Here is a 16,066-nt window from a genome sequence, read left to right as displayed (position 1 = left end):
GGTCAAGAACAAGTGAAGAAACAAACAAGCTAAAGCTATCAACCATTTCCAAAAACATTTTGATGAATTAAAACCTACACCACCGAAAACACGTGACTTGAGTCTAACTTCATTTCTGCTCTGAAAAAATCACTCTGTCTTTTTCTAGTTCCTTCTTAAGTTTCTTGTTTTATTGTACCCTGCTCTCAGCCTTAAACTCATTTATTCTCACTAACAAGGAAGGACATGTTAAGGAAGTAAAGGTTGGGGGCACCTTGGGTTGTAGTGACCACGAGATGGTGGAGTTCAAGATCCAGAGTGGAAGAAGCAAGGTAAAAAGTAGGATTGCTACCCTGGACTTCAGGAGAGCCAACACTGGTCTCTTCCGGGACCTGCTTGGAGCTATCCCGTGGGCTAGGTGTTAGAAGGTAAGGGGGCCTTTGAGAGCTGGTCAGCATTTAAACAGCGCTACTTCCAAGCTCAGGATCAGTACATCCATCTGACTACGAAATCGGGAAGGGGTGGCAGGAGACCTGTGTGGATGAGCAAGGAGCTCATGCACAAACTCAAAGGGAAGAAGAAGGTCCATGAATGTGGAAAAAGGGTCTGACCACTTGGGAATAATATAGGAATGTTGTCATGGCCTGCAGGGATGTGATGAGGAAAGCTAAAGCCACCTGGAATTGAATCTGCCTAAAGTGATAACGGATAATAAAAAAGGCTTTTTAAAGTAAGTTAACAGCAAAAGGAAGACTAGGGAGAACGAGGGTCCCCTACTAAGTGAGGGGGGTGTTCTTGTAACAGGGGGATGCTGAGAAGGCAGAGTTACTGAATACCTCCTTTGCTTCTGTCTTCAGTGAAAAGGCTCTCCCTCTGGAATCCCAGACCCTGGAGGTTAGTGAGAGGGTCTGGGGAATGGGAGACTTCCCTTTAGTCAGGGAAGAGGTGGTCCGTGAGCTCCTAGGTGACACTGAGTTCCATAAATCCATGGGGCCTGATGGGTTGCATCCACAGGTGCTGAGGGAGCTGGCGGAAGTGATTGCTGAACCGCTCTCTCCATCATCTTAGAGAGGTCTTGGAGAATGGGGGAGGTCCCTGAAGACTGGAGGATAGCCAGTGTCACTCCAGTCTTCAAAAAGGGCAGGAAGGATGATCCAGGTAGTTATAGGCCAGTCAGCCTCACCTCTGTCCCTGGAAAGGTGATGGAACAGGTTGTGCTGGATGCCATCTCCAAACAATTGGAAGAAAAGGAGGTTATCAGGAGTAGCCATCATGGGTTCACCAGGGGGAAGTCATGCTCAACCAACGTGGTAGCCTTCTATGACATTGTCACTGGCTGGGTGGGGAGAGGGCGGTACATGTAGTCTACCTTGATTTCAGCATGGCATTTGATACTCTTTCCCACAGCATCCTTATAACAAAGCTGAGGAAGTGTGGGCTAGATGAGTGGACGGTGAAGTTTGAGAGCTTGCTGGATGGCAGAGCTCAGAGCATTGTCATTGGTGGTGCAAAGTCTGTTTGGAAACCTGTAACTAGCGGCGTTCCCCTGGGGCTGGTGCTGAGTCTGGTCTTGTTCAACACCTTCATCAATGACCTTGACAAGGGGATAGTGACCACCCTCAGCAAGTTTGCTGGTGATACGAAGCTGGGAGGATTGGCTGACATGCCTGAAGGCTGTGCTGCCATTCAGTGAGACCTGGACAGGCTGGAGAGCTGGGCAGTAAGAAACCGGATGAGGTTTAACAAATGCAAGTGAGGAGTCTTGCACCTAGGGAGAAATAATTGCATGCACCGGTACAGGCTGGGGAAAGACCTGCTGGAGAGGAGCTCTGCTGAGAGGGACCTGGGCGTCCTGGTGGACGACAGGTTGGCCATGAGCCAGCAGTGTGCCCTTGTAGCCAAACAGGCCAATGGCATTCTGGGGTGCATTAAAAAGAGCGTGTCCAGCAGGTTGAGGGAGATGATCCTCCTCATCTACTCTGCCTGGTGAGGCCTCATCTGGAATACTGTATCTAGTTCTGGGCTGCTCAGTACAAAGAAGACAGGGATCTCTTGGAAAGAGTCCAGCGGAGGGCCACAGAGATGGTGAAGGGCCCAGAGCATCTCCCCTATGAGGAGAGACTAAGTGAACTGGGTCTGTTTAGCCTTGAGTTAAGAATGCTGAGAGGGGGTTTGATCCAGGTCTATAAATACCTGAGATGTGGGGTCATAGTTGTGATGCTGGTCCCCTTTCGGTAGTGTGCGGGGACAGGACTAGGGGTAATGGGAAGAAACTACAGCATAGGAAGTTCTGCACGAAGAACGAAGAAGTGTGGAAGAACTTCTTTATGGTGAGGGTGACAGAGCACTGGAACAGGCTGCCCAGGGAGGTGGTGGACTCTCCTCTGGAGATATTCAAGACCCGACTGGATGCCTACATGTGCAACGTGGTGTAGGGAGCCTGCTTTGGCAGGGGGATTGGACTCGATGATCTCTAGAAGTCCCTTGCAACCCCTACAATTCTGTGATTCTGTGATTCTGTGAGATGTGGATCCTCTGGGGGACAGATGGCCATAGGTATGGGACAGGACGGGCACTGTATTCTGAAAATGTCAAGGGACTTCTCCTGGTGTGGAAGCCTAATGGGAAGTGGGAGACTTATAGGCACCTGGATGCCAACACTGCCCCTTCAGCAACAGCTGTCCCAAATGTTTCAGAATTGATTGCTGCTCTACAGAAACAGGCTCCTGCCTTTCTGGCTGCTCTTGATGTCTAAGACAGGTTTCTTATTGTCCCCTTGAGGAAGGCGGAGGACAGTCAGTTTGCATTTACTTGGAGGGACTGCAGTGCACATTCAGCTGATTACCCCAGGGGTACAAACACTCACCCACTCTGGTGCTCAGAGCATAGGCACGGAGGATGGAGAAGATTATGTTGGACCACGGTGTCCGGGTTTGTCCCTATGCTGATGACATCCTCATATGGGGGAATGATGTCTTTGTGGGAATACCCAAGACTACACAGTGTGGCACCTGAGGAGCCCCGATCCAGCTGGGACACTCTTGGTGTCCTCTAGCCAGGGCTTCAGAGACCTTCAACCCTTTCATCACAGGCCACCTCACACACACAGCAGCTCAGCCAGCTCACACTTTGCAAGCGAGAAATCACCGTGCCTTGCACGCCCACGCTCTCTGCACTTGCTGCCATCACTGACACGGGGATCCACTGCTCCATTCTCTGATCCCAGTAGCTGCACAGAGACCAAACGTGCACAGACCAGACAGCACTCAGCCAGGATAGGGTTAAGGGATAAGGTTTAATCAGATTTCTACATCTACAGGATTGGGTGTTTCATCTCTGGGAGCTATTCTACAACTACAGGACAAGGGGAAATGGACTTAAGATGAAAGAGGGTAAATTTAGGTTGGATGTTAGGGGGAAGTTCTTTACTAGGAGCGTTGTGAGGCCCTGGAACAGGCTGCCCAGGGAGGTTGTGGATGCCCCGTCCTTGGAGGTGTTCAAGGCCAGGTTGGATGGGGCCCTGGGCAACCTGATCTAGTAATTGTGGAAGGTTGGTGGCCCTGCCAGGCGGGGGGGTTGGAACTTCATGATCCTTGGGGTCCCTTCCAACCCAGGTCATTCTTTGATTCTGTGATTTAGTTTTTTGTCTCCTGGAGCTGCCTGGTGTTTGCAGCCTCCTGCCTTTCCTCTTGCTGTCCCCTGATGCAGCAGCAGCAGCAGCTGCAAACTCTGCACAGAGCCCGAAGTGCCATCCTGATGACAGCTGGCATCTGTCGGCGAGCCGCTGCGTGTGGTGCGGCAGCGGTACCTGTGGGGGACAGAGAGTTGTAGGCAAGGGGCAGAGGCACGGCCCTGCCTGCCACCCACCACCATGGAATTTCCCTGGGAGGACTGCACTGCATGTGGCAGGGCACGGAATGCCGCCAGGCTCCGTGCCACTTGGTGGGCCACCTGAGCTCGGTAGGCCCCTCCCTGGGATGGCTTTCTGCCCGGGGACATACCTGGATCATCCTCCAGTGGATCTCTGAAGGACACAGACTTCTCTGTATCTCTTCTGCCCTCTGCAGAAACCTGTGTGGGGACAGCAAAACCACAGCCCTGTAGGCTCCTGCGCAGCAACATTCCAGATGCCAGGGCCCCATGGAAGAAGGATACCTCCCTCCTGGCTTGTCAAACATGCCCCTGGCTTGAGGGAGATGTTATGGAGGGGATGTCCACCCTTGTGCACAGAAGATGGCTTGAAAGGGGACAGCACCAGGCATCGCCCCACAGTGTACACTCTGGCATAGCTCCTGCCTGTGCTCTGATTTCATACCTGGTGCTGACCAAGTGCACTTTCCTCACCTTCTGTTCATCGCCTGTAGTTTCTGGTCCTTCGCATGCATCCACAGGGGAAGTTGAAGGCGTGGTCTTGACTTCATCAGATGAGGAACCTGAAATGCTTGGTGGTACACTTACTTCTCCCTCACACTCTGGCAGGAAGAAGGGTGTTTCACTGGCCACCTCTTCGTCCTCAGGAACTGATGCAGGGAAAGGCTCAAGCAGTCCTGCAGGCCCATGACCTGCGTCCAGAACAGAAGCTGAATGCCCTGTTTCTGCACTGTCCTGTGCTGCTTCGGGCATGCTCCTGTTTGGCCAGCAGATGTTCCAGGTGGACAAGATCTGTTCCTTCCTCACGTCAACAGAAATTCTCAAGGTTGCTGGGTGTACTGGAGAACGCCCATAGGCCTCAATGCTGATCTCTATGGGATCTTGCAATTTTGGTGCTCCTCCCAGAGCTTGTGTGGATGATTCTGGAACAGTCATTGCTGCTGCTTCTTTTTCTTCTTCCTCACATGCTGACAGCAGTGGTTCTGTGTTGGCCTCCTCTAAACAGTGCTCAGTCTCAAAAGAATCTGACTTATCCAGATCTGCTGGCACCGATGCATGCAGAGGCTCAAGGTATCCTGAAGGCCCAGAAGCTGCATCCAGAACAGAAGCTGAACACACCTTTTCTGCATCAACAGATGCGGCAAGACACGCACTCTGCAGGTCACCACATGACTGTCCTGCAGTTTCTGTCTCAGCAATCTCTTCCACATCATGCTGTGCATCCCGCACTCCAGCATCCCAGGACTGGAACATCAGGGCAGGAAACCAGCCCTCCACCCTCGATGTTGTGGTACAGAGGTTCAGCATTCCCTGGGCAGTGTCAGTGGCATCAGCACTGTCTTCGGTTGCTTGAGACCTCAGCAGCCTGGGCATGGTCATGCTGTTTGGCTGGAATGCGTTCGAACTGGACAGCATCTGTTCCTTCTTTGCTTCATCCCGGATTCTCCGGATTGCTGGATGAACTGGAGGACATCCATACTCCTTCCCACACACCTCTCTGGAATCTTGTAATCTCTGTGCTTCTCCCAGAGATTGGTTGGAGAACTCAGGCATGGGTTCTGCCACGTTGCTCTCCTCTGGAAAGCATTCAGCCTTGGAAGAAGTTGAGTTCTCCCCATCTTCAGGATTGGTTGCTGGGAAGGGCTCGAGGTGTCCTTCAGGCTCAAGGTCTGCAGCCAGAGAAGCTGCACATACAGTGTCTGCCTCAACAGATAAGGCAAGAGATGCGCTCCACAGGTTGCCAGATGACCGTCCCGTGGACTCCTTCTGAGCAGCATCTTCCAGCTCCTGCAGCTCAACCTGCACTCCAGCATCGCTGGTTTGGGAACCGCCGGGGGCAGGAATCTGTCCCTCAGCCCTGGATGTCACAGAGCATACGCCCAGTCTTCCCTGAGCAGAGCCAGCAGCGCTGGCACCGTCTGCTGCCGCTCGGGGCACGAGAAGCCTGGGCACGCTCACAGGGTTTGTCCAGCCGGTGTTGCGACTGGACACCTGAGGTCTTCGGGGAAGTGTTGGGAGTCTGACGCTTCTAATGCCGCTGGTGCATTCTCTGCCTCGCGCAGCAGGTGCGCAGGCTGCTGCTTGCAGAGCAGGCAGCTTACAGACATTAGAACGCCGGGGTGCAGCTGCCGGCATCCCTGGCCGCCTTAAGTGAGGCAGCAAGGATGGCTGAGGCTGTCTCCGTTGCCCGCCGGCACTGCTGCGGGTCACCGACAGCGTGAACTGCCACCCGCCCGCCTGCAAGAGAAGCCGAGGAGAAACACCAGGTGAGCGCGGTCCGTCCCGCTCCCGCCCCACGGAGCACCGAGGGCAGCGCTCATGTGGGCGGTCCCCGCGCCACGCGGGAAGACGTTCGGCCTCGCCTCCCTCGGGCTCCCTACCTGTGCGCGGCGGCTCCCGGAGGCCCGCGAGCTCTCCGGGCCGGGCAGCGGCGGCAGATGGACGCCGTGGAGGGACGAGCCCGGGCTCCGGCTGCCCGGCGGCACCGCTCGCGGCGCCGTGCGGCCCACCTGTGGGGAGAAGGAGGCGTGAGATGGAGGTGGCCAGGTCGCCACCGGCGGCCCGGCCGAGCCCGGCCCCGCTGCTCTCCGCCTGCCTCACCTGGCGGCGTTCCTGCACGCGTGGCAGCCCTGCGTTGGGCTGGGAGTCGTCCTTCTCGCGCTTCTCGCTCATCTCCGCGTCCTCGCACAGAGGCACAGGGAAGCACCCAGGAGCTGCTGCCTCCTCACGGAGCCGCTGTCCTGAGAGTGAGCGGCACTCCCTCCAGGGGACGCTGACCCCTCAAGGCAGCCCCGCGTCACAACGGCCTTCGGGTTCGATGCCGGCCCGCGTCACAAAGCCCCGGCGCGGGGCTCCCCTCGGGCATCTCCACGGCCGCCACCGGACCTTTCCCAGCGGCGCCATCGCTGTCGCTGACGGGCTCGCCCTCGGCTGCGCTGGGGCCGTGGAACCGGCTGGAAGCGGCCGCGTCCGGCACGGAGCGGCCCCTGTCCTCGTCTCGTTGCCCAGCCTGGCCAAGTACCCCCGGCCCAAGCGGCTCGTCCGCACCTCAGCCCTTTCTTCGTGTTGCAGTTCTCCAGGACCCGTTTAGAGCACGGATCTGTCGCGCTCTGTGGAGGAGCCTGTGCTGGAGTAGATGGATGTGGCCTGAAGGACTGAGGCTGCAATCCGTGGAGAGCCACCTGAGGAGCAAAGTGCTGGACGCAGCTTATTTCTCTAGAGATGAGCACACTGTGGAGCAAGAGTTGTGGTGGGAGCTGCACCTCATAATGAGACTCATGATGGAGCAGTCTGTGCCAGAATAACTTTTCTCCTTGGCTTGAATCCAGATTGATTCTTGACAAACTGCAGTCTGTGTGAAGTCCTCATAGGATCACTTTGGGAAGGAGTGCATCCCAGAGGAGGGGCTTCATGCTGGAGCTGGGGACAAGGTGAATGAACCAGCTGCAGAGTTGAAGCTTCATTATGTGTCCACAATACCTAATTTCCCAGTTCCTGCAGTCAGTTTATTTCTTAAACAGCTCATGGCTGCCCCAGGGCACATAAATTTCAGGATATGTTTCGGAGTAGACCTTTGCCTAATTAGCTATCAACTTGGGGACTTAAAAGGAATGTGAATTATTTAGGCCACTGTTGAATAAAGAGGTTATGAGCTAAGTTTTGTCAAAATACTGAGAAACAGCTTCTCACATCAATTGCATTTTCACAGAATCACACAGAATCACAGAATGGCTTGGGTTGGAAGAGACCTCAAGGATCATGAATCTCCAACCTCCCCCACCACAGACAGGGCCACCAGCCTCCATGTTTAATACCAGACCAGGCTGCCCAGAGCCCCATCAGACACCTTGTACACGTCTAGAGATGGGGCATCCGCAGCCTCTCTGAGCAGCTGTTCCAGCACCTCACCACTCTAGTAGCAAAGACCTTCCCTCACATCCAACCTAAATCTTCCCTCCTTCAACTCCTGGCTTGTCAAACATGCCCCTGGCTTGAAATGCAATCCTCTTCAGCTTGCAGCATTTAATTGGTGTCACAGATGGGGTCCCCATTCAGAAGGTGCTAATTGACAAGTGAAACAAGACTGGGACCCAGGAATGCACAGGCTTGAACTGATTGAAAGTTCCTCCCTCCTACTTCCTCCGTGTTGTGGTACTTCCTGCTGAGCAGGGCAGCAAAACCACAGCAGATGGGTGAACTCATGAGTAGCCGGTACTGTGTTGAACTAAAGTTGATTAAAAGTTCCTCCCTTTTCATGTCATAGGTACTCTCCCCTGAGTGGGGCAATGAAACCTGAGTAGCTGATACTAAGCACGGAAGGAGGGATGGGCAATTCTAATAGCCTGGAGCGTATTTTGAAAATGTTGTGGGACTTCAGTTCTTGTCTTGCTCTGCTGGGGCTTGACTGGGCAAGACATAATTGGTAGAACCCACAGGCAATATGTGAATGGGCAGCAGACTTAAGGGCAGAATGGAAATATTACTGAAGAAAAGGGAAAGCATCAGTTTGTGCAGTACTCGGGGCAGTGCTGGTCACAGCTCCGGAGTGCCGTGGGCAGCAATGATTCTCAGGAGCCAGCATTACCTCCTCCTTGCAGGAGACAGTAGGAAAACTACAAGAGCAGCTGGTTGAGGAGCAGCAGCAGTCTCAGTAACTGGAAGTGCTGATGAAGTGCTTGGGGAAGGAAAAGGAGGGGCCTTCTGCCTCAGCTCTATCCCAGCACCCAACTAGCACAGGCTCAGGATAGGCTCAGAAAATTCATCCCTCCAGGCTAGTGAGACCTCAAATTAAGGTGGAATACAACTGTGATGAGGAGCACAGGGGACATCAGCTGACCATTACAAGCAAGGAAACAATGTACTCACTGGAGAAGTATAACAGGAATGCTAAGCAGATGGAGACAGAATATGTGTAGAGTTTCCCTATTGGGGGGGGAACTGTGTACTGTTAAGTGAGAAGGCAGAAGGTTTCTTCCTAACCACCAGGAACAATCAAGCCCCACAACCCCTGTCCCAGAGGGCAGCTTATTGGGCAGGAAGAACCATGAGTAAAAGGCCTTGAGCTGGGGATTTCCAGGTCCATTATGAGTGACCAAACCAGCAAGGATTTAGAAATTCTTTTCCACAACTGGAAGGGCAAACCAGGCAAGACTCTCCCTCCGTCTGCTCCCTAGGAGCAGACCCTACACATCAAAACCACATCAGAGCTAACTCCTTCTGCTTTCCCCTCGTGAGTTACGTTCAATCCAGGGACTGGAGTGGGAAACTGCCATTCCAGTGTGTGTTAAGCAAGGGGGGAGATGGGACACATGGATACTCATTAACCCTTGCACATGAGAACTGTTAAGTTGTGGATGATGGTGTAGTTTAGGGAGTCTCCCCCCAGTTCCCCATTCGGCTAGTCCAACTCATAGACTACTGTGTATATACCCAGCCCTACTTCTGTCCAAGACAACAGACATGAAGCCCATCCTATAGTAGATGAATTACACAATCAAGGGATAATAGCACCTGCAAACTCTCCTGATGACTCTCCTGTATGACAGGTGTGGAAGCCTAATGGAAAATGGGAGACTCACAGGTGCCTGGATGCGAACACTGCCCCTTCAGCAACAGCTGTCCCAAATGTTTCAGAATTGATTGCTGCTCTACAGGAACAGGCTTCTGCCTTTCTGGCTGCTCTTGATGTCTAAGACAGGTTTCTTATGGTCCCCTTGAGGAAGGCAGAGGACAGTCAGTTTGCACTTACTTGAGGGACTGCAGTGCACATTCAGCTGATTACCCCAGGGATACAAACACTCGCCCACTCTGGCGCTCAGAGCATAGGCACGGAGGATGGAGAAGGTTACGTTGGACCACAGTGTCCAGGTTTGTCCCTATGCTGATGACATCCTCATATGGGGGAATGATGTCTTTATGGGAATACCCAAGACGACACAGTGTGGCACCTGAGGAGCCCCGATCCAGCTGGGACACTCTTGGTCTCCTCTAGCCAGGTGCCTGGTTACAGACACAACAGCACTCTACCACCAGGGCTTCAGAGGCCCTCAAGCCTTTCATCACAGGCCACCTCACACACACACACCAGCTCAGCCAGCTCACACTTTGCAAGCGAGAAATCACCGTGCCTTGCACGCCCACGCTCTCTGCACTTGCTGCCATCACTGACACGGGGATCCACTGCTCCATTCTCTGATCCCAGTAGCTGCACAGAGACCAAACGTGCACAGACCAGACAGCACTCAGCCAGGATAGGGTTAAGGGATAAGGTTTAATCAGATTTCTACATCTACAGGATTGGGTGTTTCATCTCTGGGAGCTATTCTACAACTACAGGACAAGGGGAAATGGACTTAAGATGAAAGAGGGTAAATTTAGGTTGGATGTTAGGGGGAAGTTCTTTACTAGGAGCGTTGTGAGGCCCTGGAACAGGCTGCCCAGGGAGGTTGTGGATGCCCCGTCCTTAGAGGTGTTCAAGGCCAGGTTGGATGGGACCTTGGGCAACCTGATCTAGTAATTGTGGAAGGTTGGTGGCCCTGCCAGGCAGGGGGGTTTGGAACTTCATGATCCCTGAAGTCCCTTGCAATCCAGGTCATTCTTCAATTCTGTGATTTAGTTTGTTGTCTCTGGGAGCTGCCTGGTGTTTGCAGCCTCGTGCCTTTCCTCTTCCTGTCCCCTGATGCAGCTGCAGGTGCAAACTCTGCGCAGAGCCCGAAGCGCCATCCTGATGACAGCTGGCATCCGGCGGCGAGCCGCTGCGTGTGGTGCGTCAGTGGTACCTGTTGGGGACAGAGAGCTGTAGGCAAGAGGCAGAGGCACGGCCCTGCCTGCCACCCACCACCATGGAATTTCCCTGGGAGGACTGCACTGCATGTGGCAGGGCACAGAACGCCGCTGGCCTCCGTGCCACTTGGTGGGCATGGCTTTCTGCCCGGGGACGTACCTGGGCCATCCTCCGGTGCATCTCTGAAGCACACGGAGCTCTGTGCACGTTTTCTGGCCTCTGCAGAAACCTGTGTGGAGAGAACAAAACCACAACCCAGTCTGTCACTGCCCGGTGATGCTGTGGGTGCCACGCGCCCAAGGAACGGATTGCCTTTCCAGGCCCCTTTGCTTGAAGGTAAGGCAGGGGTAACAGAAGGGTTCTCCACCCTAATGCGTGGAGCTGGCTGGAAAGGAGACAGCACCAGGCATCTTGCCACAGCGCAAGCTCCAGGCACCTCTCCTGCCTCTGCCTCAATTTCATGCCTGGTACCAACCACACACGCCTTGCTCACCTCGTCCTGAGGGCCCACATCTGCTCCCACACATGCTGACACCTGCTCCTCAGGCCTGGGATCTGCAGCCACAGATGATGCTGAAGATGTGGTCTCCACATCAACTGATGAATTATCAGATGTGCTGGGTGTTAAACTGACTGCCTCTGATGAAGTATCTTCCTCGGAGTAATAATCCCAGTCTTCCTCCACAGCATCCACTTTTGAAGTGCAAAGACGGGAGGGCAGGTGGATGCCCTCATCTGTCTCTGCAGTGTCTCTGGTATTCAGCATGCTCTCAGCAGTGCTAGAAGAACTGCTGCTGTCATCGCTGGAGTCTTCTTGCACAAGTGGCAGTCTACCAGCCAACAATTGGAAATCACCAATTTCATGCCTGGTACCAACCACACACGCCTTGCTCACCTCATGCTGAGGGCCCACATCTGATCCCACACATGCTGACACCTGCTCCTCAGGCCTGGGATCTGCAGCCACAGATGTTGCTGAAGATGTGTCCTCCACCTCAGCAGATGAATTATCAGATGTGCCGAGTGTGACACTGACTGCCTCTGATGCAGCATCAGAGTCACACTCCCAGTCTTCCTCCACAGCCTCTGATGTCGAAGGGCAAAGACAGGAGGGCAGGTGCACACCCCCATCTGTCTCTGCAGTGTCTCTGCTATCCTGCTTGCTCTCTGCAGTAGCACTGCTGCTGTCATTGCTTGACTCTTCCTGCTCAACTGGCCATCTAATAGCCCACATTCGGGAATCAGCAGAGTCAAGAAACCAGCCATCAGCCCATGATGTTGTGGGCTGCGTGTCCGGCACGTCCTGAGCAGCACCAGCAGTGTTGGAAGCATTATCTCTTGCCTGGAGGCTTTGCTGCCCGCAGCTTCTCAGACTCTTTGGCCAGGAAATATTCCAGCGTGACATGATGTGCTCATTTCCATCCTCGTCAAGAATTCTCCAGCGTACTGGGATCATAGGATACCCACGGGCCTGCCAGTTGATCACTCTGGGATCTTCCGATCTCTCTGCTTCTCCCAGAGCTTCTGCAGAGGAGTTAGGCGTGACAGTAGCTAGTCCTTCACTTGAGCCTCCTCTCTGAGACACTGACAAGAACAATATTGTTGCATTGGAGTCCACTGCAGACCACGCAACCTCAGAATATGAGCTTTCTGTATCTTCCGGCACTGATGCAGGCAGAGGCTCAAGGAGTTCTGCAAGCCCAGGACCAAAACGCAGAGGAGATCGTGAACACACAGTATGTGCCTTAGAAGGGACAAGTGAGGCAGCCTGCAGGGTGCCAGATAACTGTCCTGAAATTTCTCTCCCAGCGCTCTCTTCCAGTTCTTGCTGCAAATCCTGGACTAATACATCCCTGGCTGGGGAATCATCAGAGGCAGAGGAGCATTCAGTGTTGGAAGAAGTTGAGTTCTCCCCATCTTCAGTACCGGTTACTGCCAAACTCTCGAGGTGTCCTCCAGGCCCAGGCTGTGCAGCCAGAAGAGAAGCTGCACATACAGTGTCTGCCTCAACAGATGAGGCAAGAGATGCGCTGCACAGGTTGCCAGATGACTGTCCCGTGGATTCCTTCTCAGCAGCCTCTTCCAGCTCCTGCAGCTCAACCTGCACTCCAGCATCACTGGTTCGGGAACCACCAGAGGCAGGAATCTGTCCCTCAGCCCTGGTTGTCACAGAGCCTATGCCCAGTCTTCCCTGAGCAGTGCCGGCAGCGCTGGCACCGTCTGCTGCCGCTTGGGGCATGAGAAGCCTGGGCACACTCACAGGGTTTGCCCAGCTGGTATTGCGACTGGATACGTGTGGTGTTTGCCGAGGTCTTCGGGGAAGTCTTGGGAGTCTGACGCTTCTAATGCCGATGGTGCATTCTCTGCCTCGCGCAGCAGGTGCGCAGGCTGCTGCACCAGAACGCCGGGGTGCAGCTGCCGGCATCCCTGGCCGCCTTAAGTGAGGCAGCAAGGATGGCTGAGGCTGTCTCCGTTGCCCGCCGGCACTGCTGCGGCTCACCGACAGCGTGAACTGCCACCCGCCCGCCTGCAAGAGAAGCCGAGGAGAAACACCAGGTGAGCGCGGTCCGTCCCGCTCCCGCCCCACGGAGCACCGAGGGCAGCGCTCATGTGGGCGGTCCCCGCGCCACGCGGGAAGACGTTCGGCCTCGCCTCCCTCGGGCTCCCTACCTGTGCGCGGCGGCTCCCGGAGGCCCGCGAGCTCTCCGGGCCGGGCAGCGGCGGCAGATGGACGCCGTGGAGGGACGAGCCCGGGCTCCGGCTGCCCGGCGGCACCGCTCGCGGCGCCGTGCGGCCCACCTGTGGGGAGAAGGAGGCGTGAGATGGAGGTGGCCAGGTCGCCACCGGCGGCCCGGCCGAGCCCGGCCCCGCTGCTCTCCGCCTGCCTCACCTGGCGGCGTTCCTGCACGCGTGGCAGCCCTGCGTTGGGCTGGGAGTCGTCCTTCTCGCGCTTCTCGCTCATCTCCGCGTCCTCGCACAGAGGCACAGGGAAGCACCCAGGAGCTGCTGCCTCCTCACGGAGCCGCTGTCCTGAGAGTGAGCGGCACTCCCTCCAGGGGACGCTGACCCCTCAAGGCAGCCCCGCGTCACAACGGCCTTCGGGTTCGATGCCGGCCCGCGTCACAAAGCCCTGGCGGTTACGACAGCCCACTGTGACAGCCCTCCGCACGTGCCTGGCAGCCGGCTGCCTGTGACTCAGCGTGGTCCTGATGACGGGCCACGAGCGGTGAGTGGCAGCATGTCGGGGACAGATGGCTATAGGCAAGGGACAGGGCAAGCACTGGGCAATGCCTTGCATGCTCCCCGCCACCACAGCTAGTTGAACTCAGTTGTTCCTTTCTGTGATGTCTCTCCACCCAGTTGTGGACATATCTGGGCCATCTCCTGACGTTCTGTGCTCCTCCTGTGGACTCTGCAGAAACCTGTGAGGCAAGAGCAAATCCACAGCTCTGTAGGTTCCTGGCCAGCAACACTCCACAAGTTCCATGTTATCTTCTGGCTTGTCAGACATGCCCTTCACATGAAGGCAAGCCAAGTGTTATGGAGAGGATGTCCACCTTTGTGCATGGAACTGGATGGAAAGTAGATATGACCAGGCATCTCCTCACAGTGCACACTCCAGCGTAGCTCCTGGAGTCTGTGCCTTCATTTCACACCTGGTACTGACCACATGGATATTTCTCACCTCGTGCTGATGGCCTTTTACGCTCTTTTGCGTGCAGATGAATGTTCCTCCGGTCTGAGATGTGCAACCAGAGGGGAAGCTGAAGGCACGGTCTTTGCCTCAGCAGATGAAGCATCTGATATGCTTGGTGGGACACTGACTGCTTCAGCAGCATCTTGAGATTGTCTTTCTTCCTCTACAGCCTGCAAGTATAGAGTTTATTAGAGTAAAAACTACAGGGTAAGGGCAGCTGTCAGTGCAGTGTCTCTGGCATCCAGTTGGCTGTGATCTGTGCCAGCAGCATTGGCATCTTGGTCTGTCATCTGTGGTCTGTCCCTGCGCATCGTGCACTCTTAATATACCGAGTACGGGAAGGACCAGAGGCAGGAAACTGGCCATCAGCCCTCGCTGTTGTGATGGAGATACCTTGCATGCCCTGAGCAGTGTTGGCAGCACTGGCACCATCATCAGCTGCTTGGGGCTAAGAAGCCTGGGCTTGCTCGTTCTGTATGCCCTGGACCCATTCCAGCAGGACAACATCTGTTCCTTCCTTGCCCCATCACGGATCCCCAGTTTGCTGGGTGAACTGGAAGATATCCATAGGCCTCCCAGTAGATCTCTCTGGGATCTCACAGCGTTTGTGGTTCTCCCAGAGCTTGTATGGAGAACCCAGACATGGCCACAGCTGTTTGTTCTCTTCCCCCTCCCTCACATGCTGTCGGCGCACTAGCCTCCTCTGGACAGTGTGCAGTCTTGGGAGAAGTTGAGTGTTTTGCACCTCTGGTGACTGAGGCAGACAGACTCAAGTTGCCCTGCAGGCCCTGGGCCTGAGTCCAGAAGAGAAGCTGAACGCGCTGTTTCTGCCTCTTCAGATGGGGCAAGACCTGTGCAACAACAAATCACCAGAAACTGTCCTGCAGTTTCTCCCTCAGTGGGCTCTTCCAGCTCTTGCTGCACAGCCTGCACGCTTATGTCTGAGGTCTGGGAATCACCAGATACCAGAAACTGGCCCTCAGCATTCGCTGTTGTGGTAGAGATGCCAAGCGTGCCCTGAGCAGTGCCGGAAGTGTTGGCATCATCATCTGCTGCTTGGGATCTCCAGTGCCCTGGCCCTTTCACGCTGTTTGGCCAGGACACATTCCATCTGGACAACATCTGGTCCTTTTTCTCCTCATCACGAATTCTGCGGATTGCTGGGATCGTGGCAGAATATCCACAGGCCATCCTGGTGATTTCTCTGGGATCTTGTCTCTTTGGAATAAGTGCAGCCTTGGAAGAAGCTGAATTTTCCACATCTTCAGGCACAGATGGGACAGAGTCTCCTTGTTTGCTCTTTGCCATGACGTGCCTCCCTTTCTGAGCCCTTCTTTGCAGATGGGGAATGTGGTGTAGAGGCTGCACCAGTGCCTCGGGTGCCCTCCCGAGCGTCTGTCCAAGCCATGGGGATCTTACCAGCATTAGTGGCTTGCACCTGGGCAGTTGTTGCTGGTGCTCCCAGGCTGCTGGTGCATGCACCATGCCCCGGTACTGCCAGCTGCACGCCAACTCTTGGGCTTCTGGCTGCAGCGCACAGGGTACCCTTGCTTGGCTCTAGCGTGCAGAGGCATGAGAACAGTTAGAGTCTTTGAGGGCTGGCGCCCTGCTCTCAGATCTCACTGCCAGGTCTTGGACATGCAAGGTTCCCTGAAGGACCTGGAGAAACTTCTGGGAGTCTGCCGCCTCTAATGCCTATGGCACGTGCTCTGCCTCTTGCAGCAGGTGCGCAGGTT

General features: G+C 55.0%; 2 protein-coding genes across 2 annotated transcripts; both read right to left on the bottom strand.

The window, feature by feature from the left end:
* Positions 1-3,111: 3,111 nt before the first annotated feature.
* On the bottom strand, positions 3,112-6,522 carry LOC146758921 (uncharacterized). Its single transcript, XM_085511934.1, has 3 exons — positions 4,324-6,522; positions 3,981-4,050; positions 3,112-3,787 (listed from the first exon to the last, which is right to left on the bottom strand). Exons 1-3 carry the CDS (start codon positions 6,520-6,522, stop codon positions 3,615-3,617), a joined length of 2,442 nt encoding a protein of 813 aa, XP_085368060.1. The 3' UTR covers positions 3,112-3,614.
* Positions 6,523-9,954: 3,432 nt separating this feature from the next.
* LOC146758920 (uncharacterized) lies at positions 9,955-13,994 on the bottom strand. The gene has a single exon (XM_085511976.1). It carries the CDS (start codon positions 13,593-13,595, stop codon positions 10,449-10,451), a length of 3,147 nt encoding a protein of 1,048 aa, XP_085368102.1. The 5' UTR covers positions 13,596-13,994; the 3' UTR covers positions 9,955-10,448.
* Between the last annotated feature and the right edge of the window lie 2,072 nt (positions 13,995-16,066).

The sequence above is a fragment of the Coturnix japonica genome, chromosome 11 (assembly GCF_054131305.1).
Source record: "Coturnix japonica strain WE chromosome 11, WE-NBRP24, whole genome shotgun sequence".
NCBI lineage: Eukaryota > Metazoa > Chordata > Aves > Galliformes > Phasianidae > Coturnix > Coturnix japonica.
The sequence above is the reverse complement of the archived record's forward strand: the minus strand, read 5'-3'. Positions and strand labels throughout refer to the sequence as shown.

Excerpts from the sequence above, each read along its gene's own strand:
- LOC146758921 (XM_085511934.1), bottom strand. The coding sequence starts at position 6,522 with ATGAGCGAGAAGCGCGAGAAGGACGACTCCCAGCCCAACGCAGGGCTG. Across the intron at positions 4,051-4,323 it reads CTACAGGCGATGAACAGAAG|GTTTCTGCAGAGGGCAGAAG; the intron begins GTGAGGAAAGTG and ends GTCCCCACACAG. Across the intron at positions 3,788-3,980 it reads TCCACTGGAGGATGATCCAG|GTACCGCTGCCGCACCACAC; the intron begins GTATGTCCCCGG and ends TGTCCCCCACAG.
- LOC146758920 (XM_085511976.1), bottom strand. The coding sequence starts at position 13,595 with ATGAGCGAGAAGCGCGAGAAGGACGACTCCCAGCCCAACGCAGGGCTG.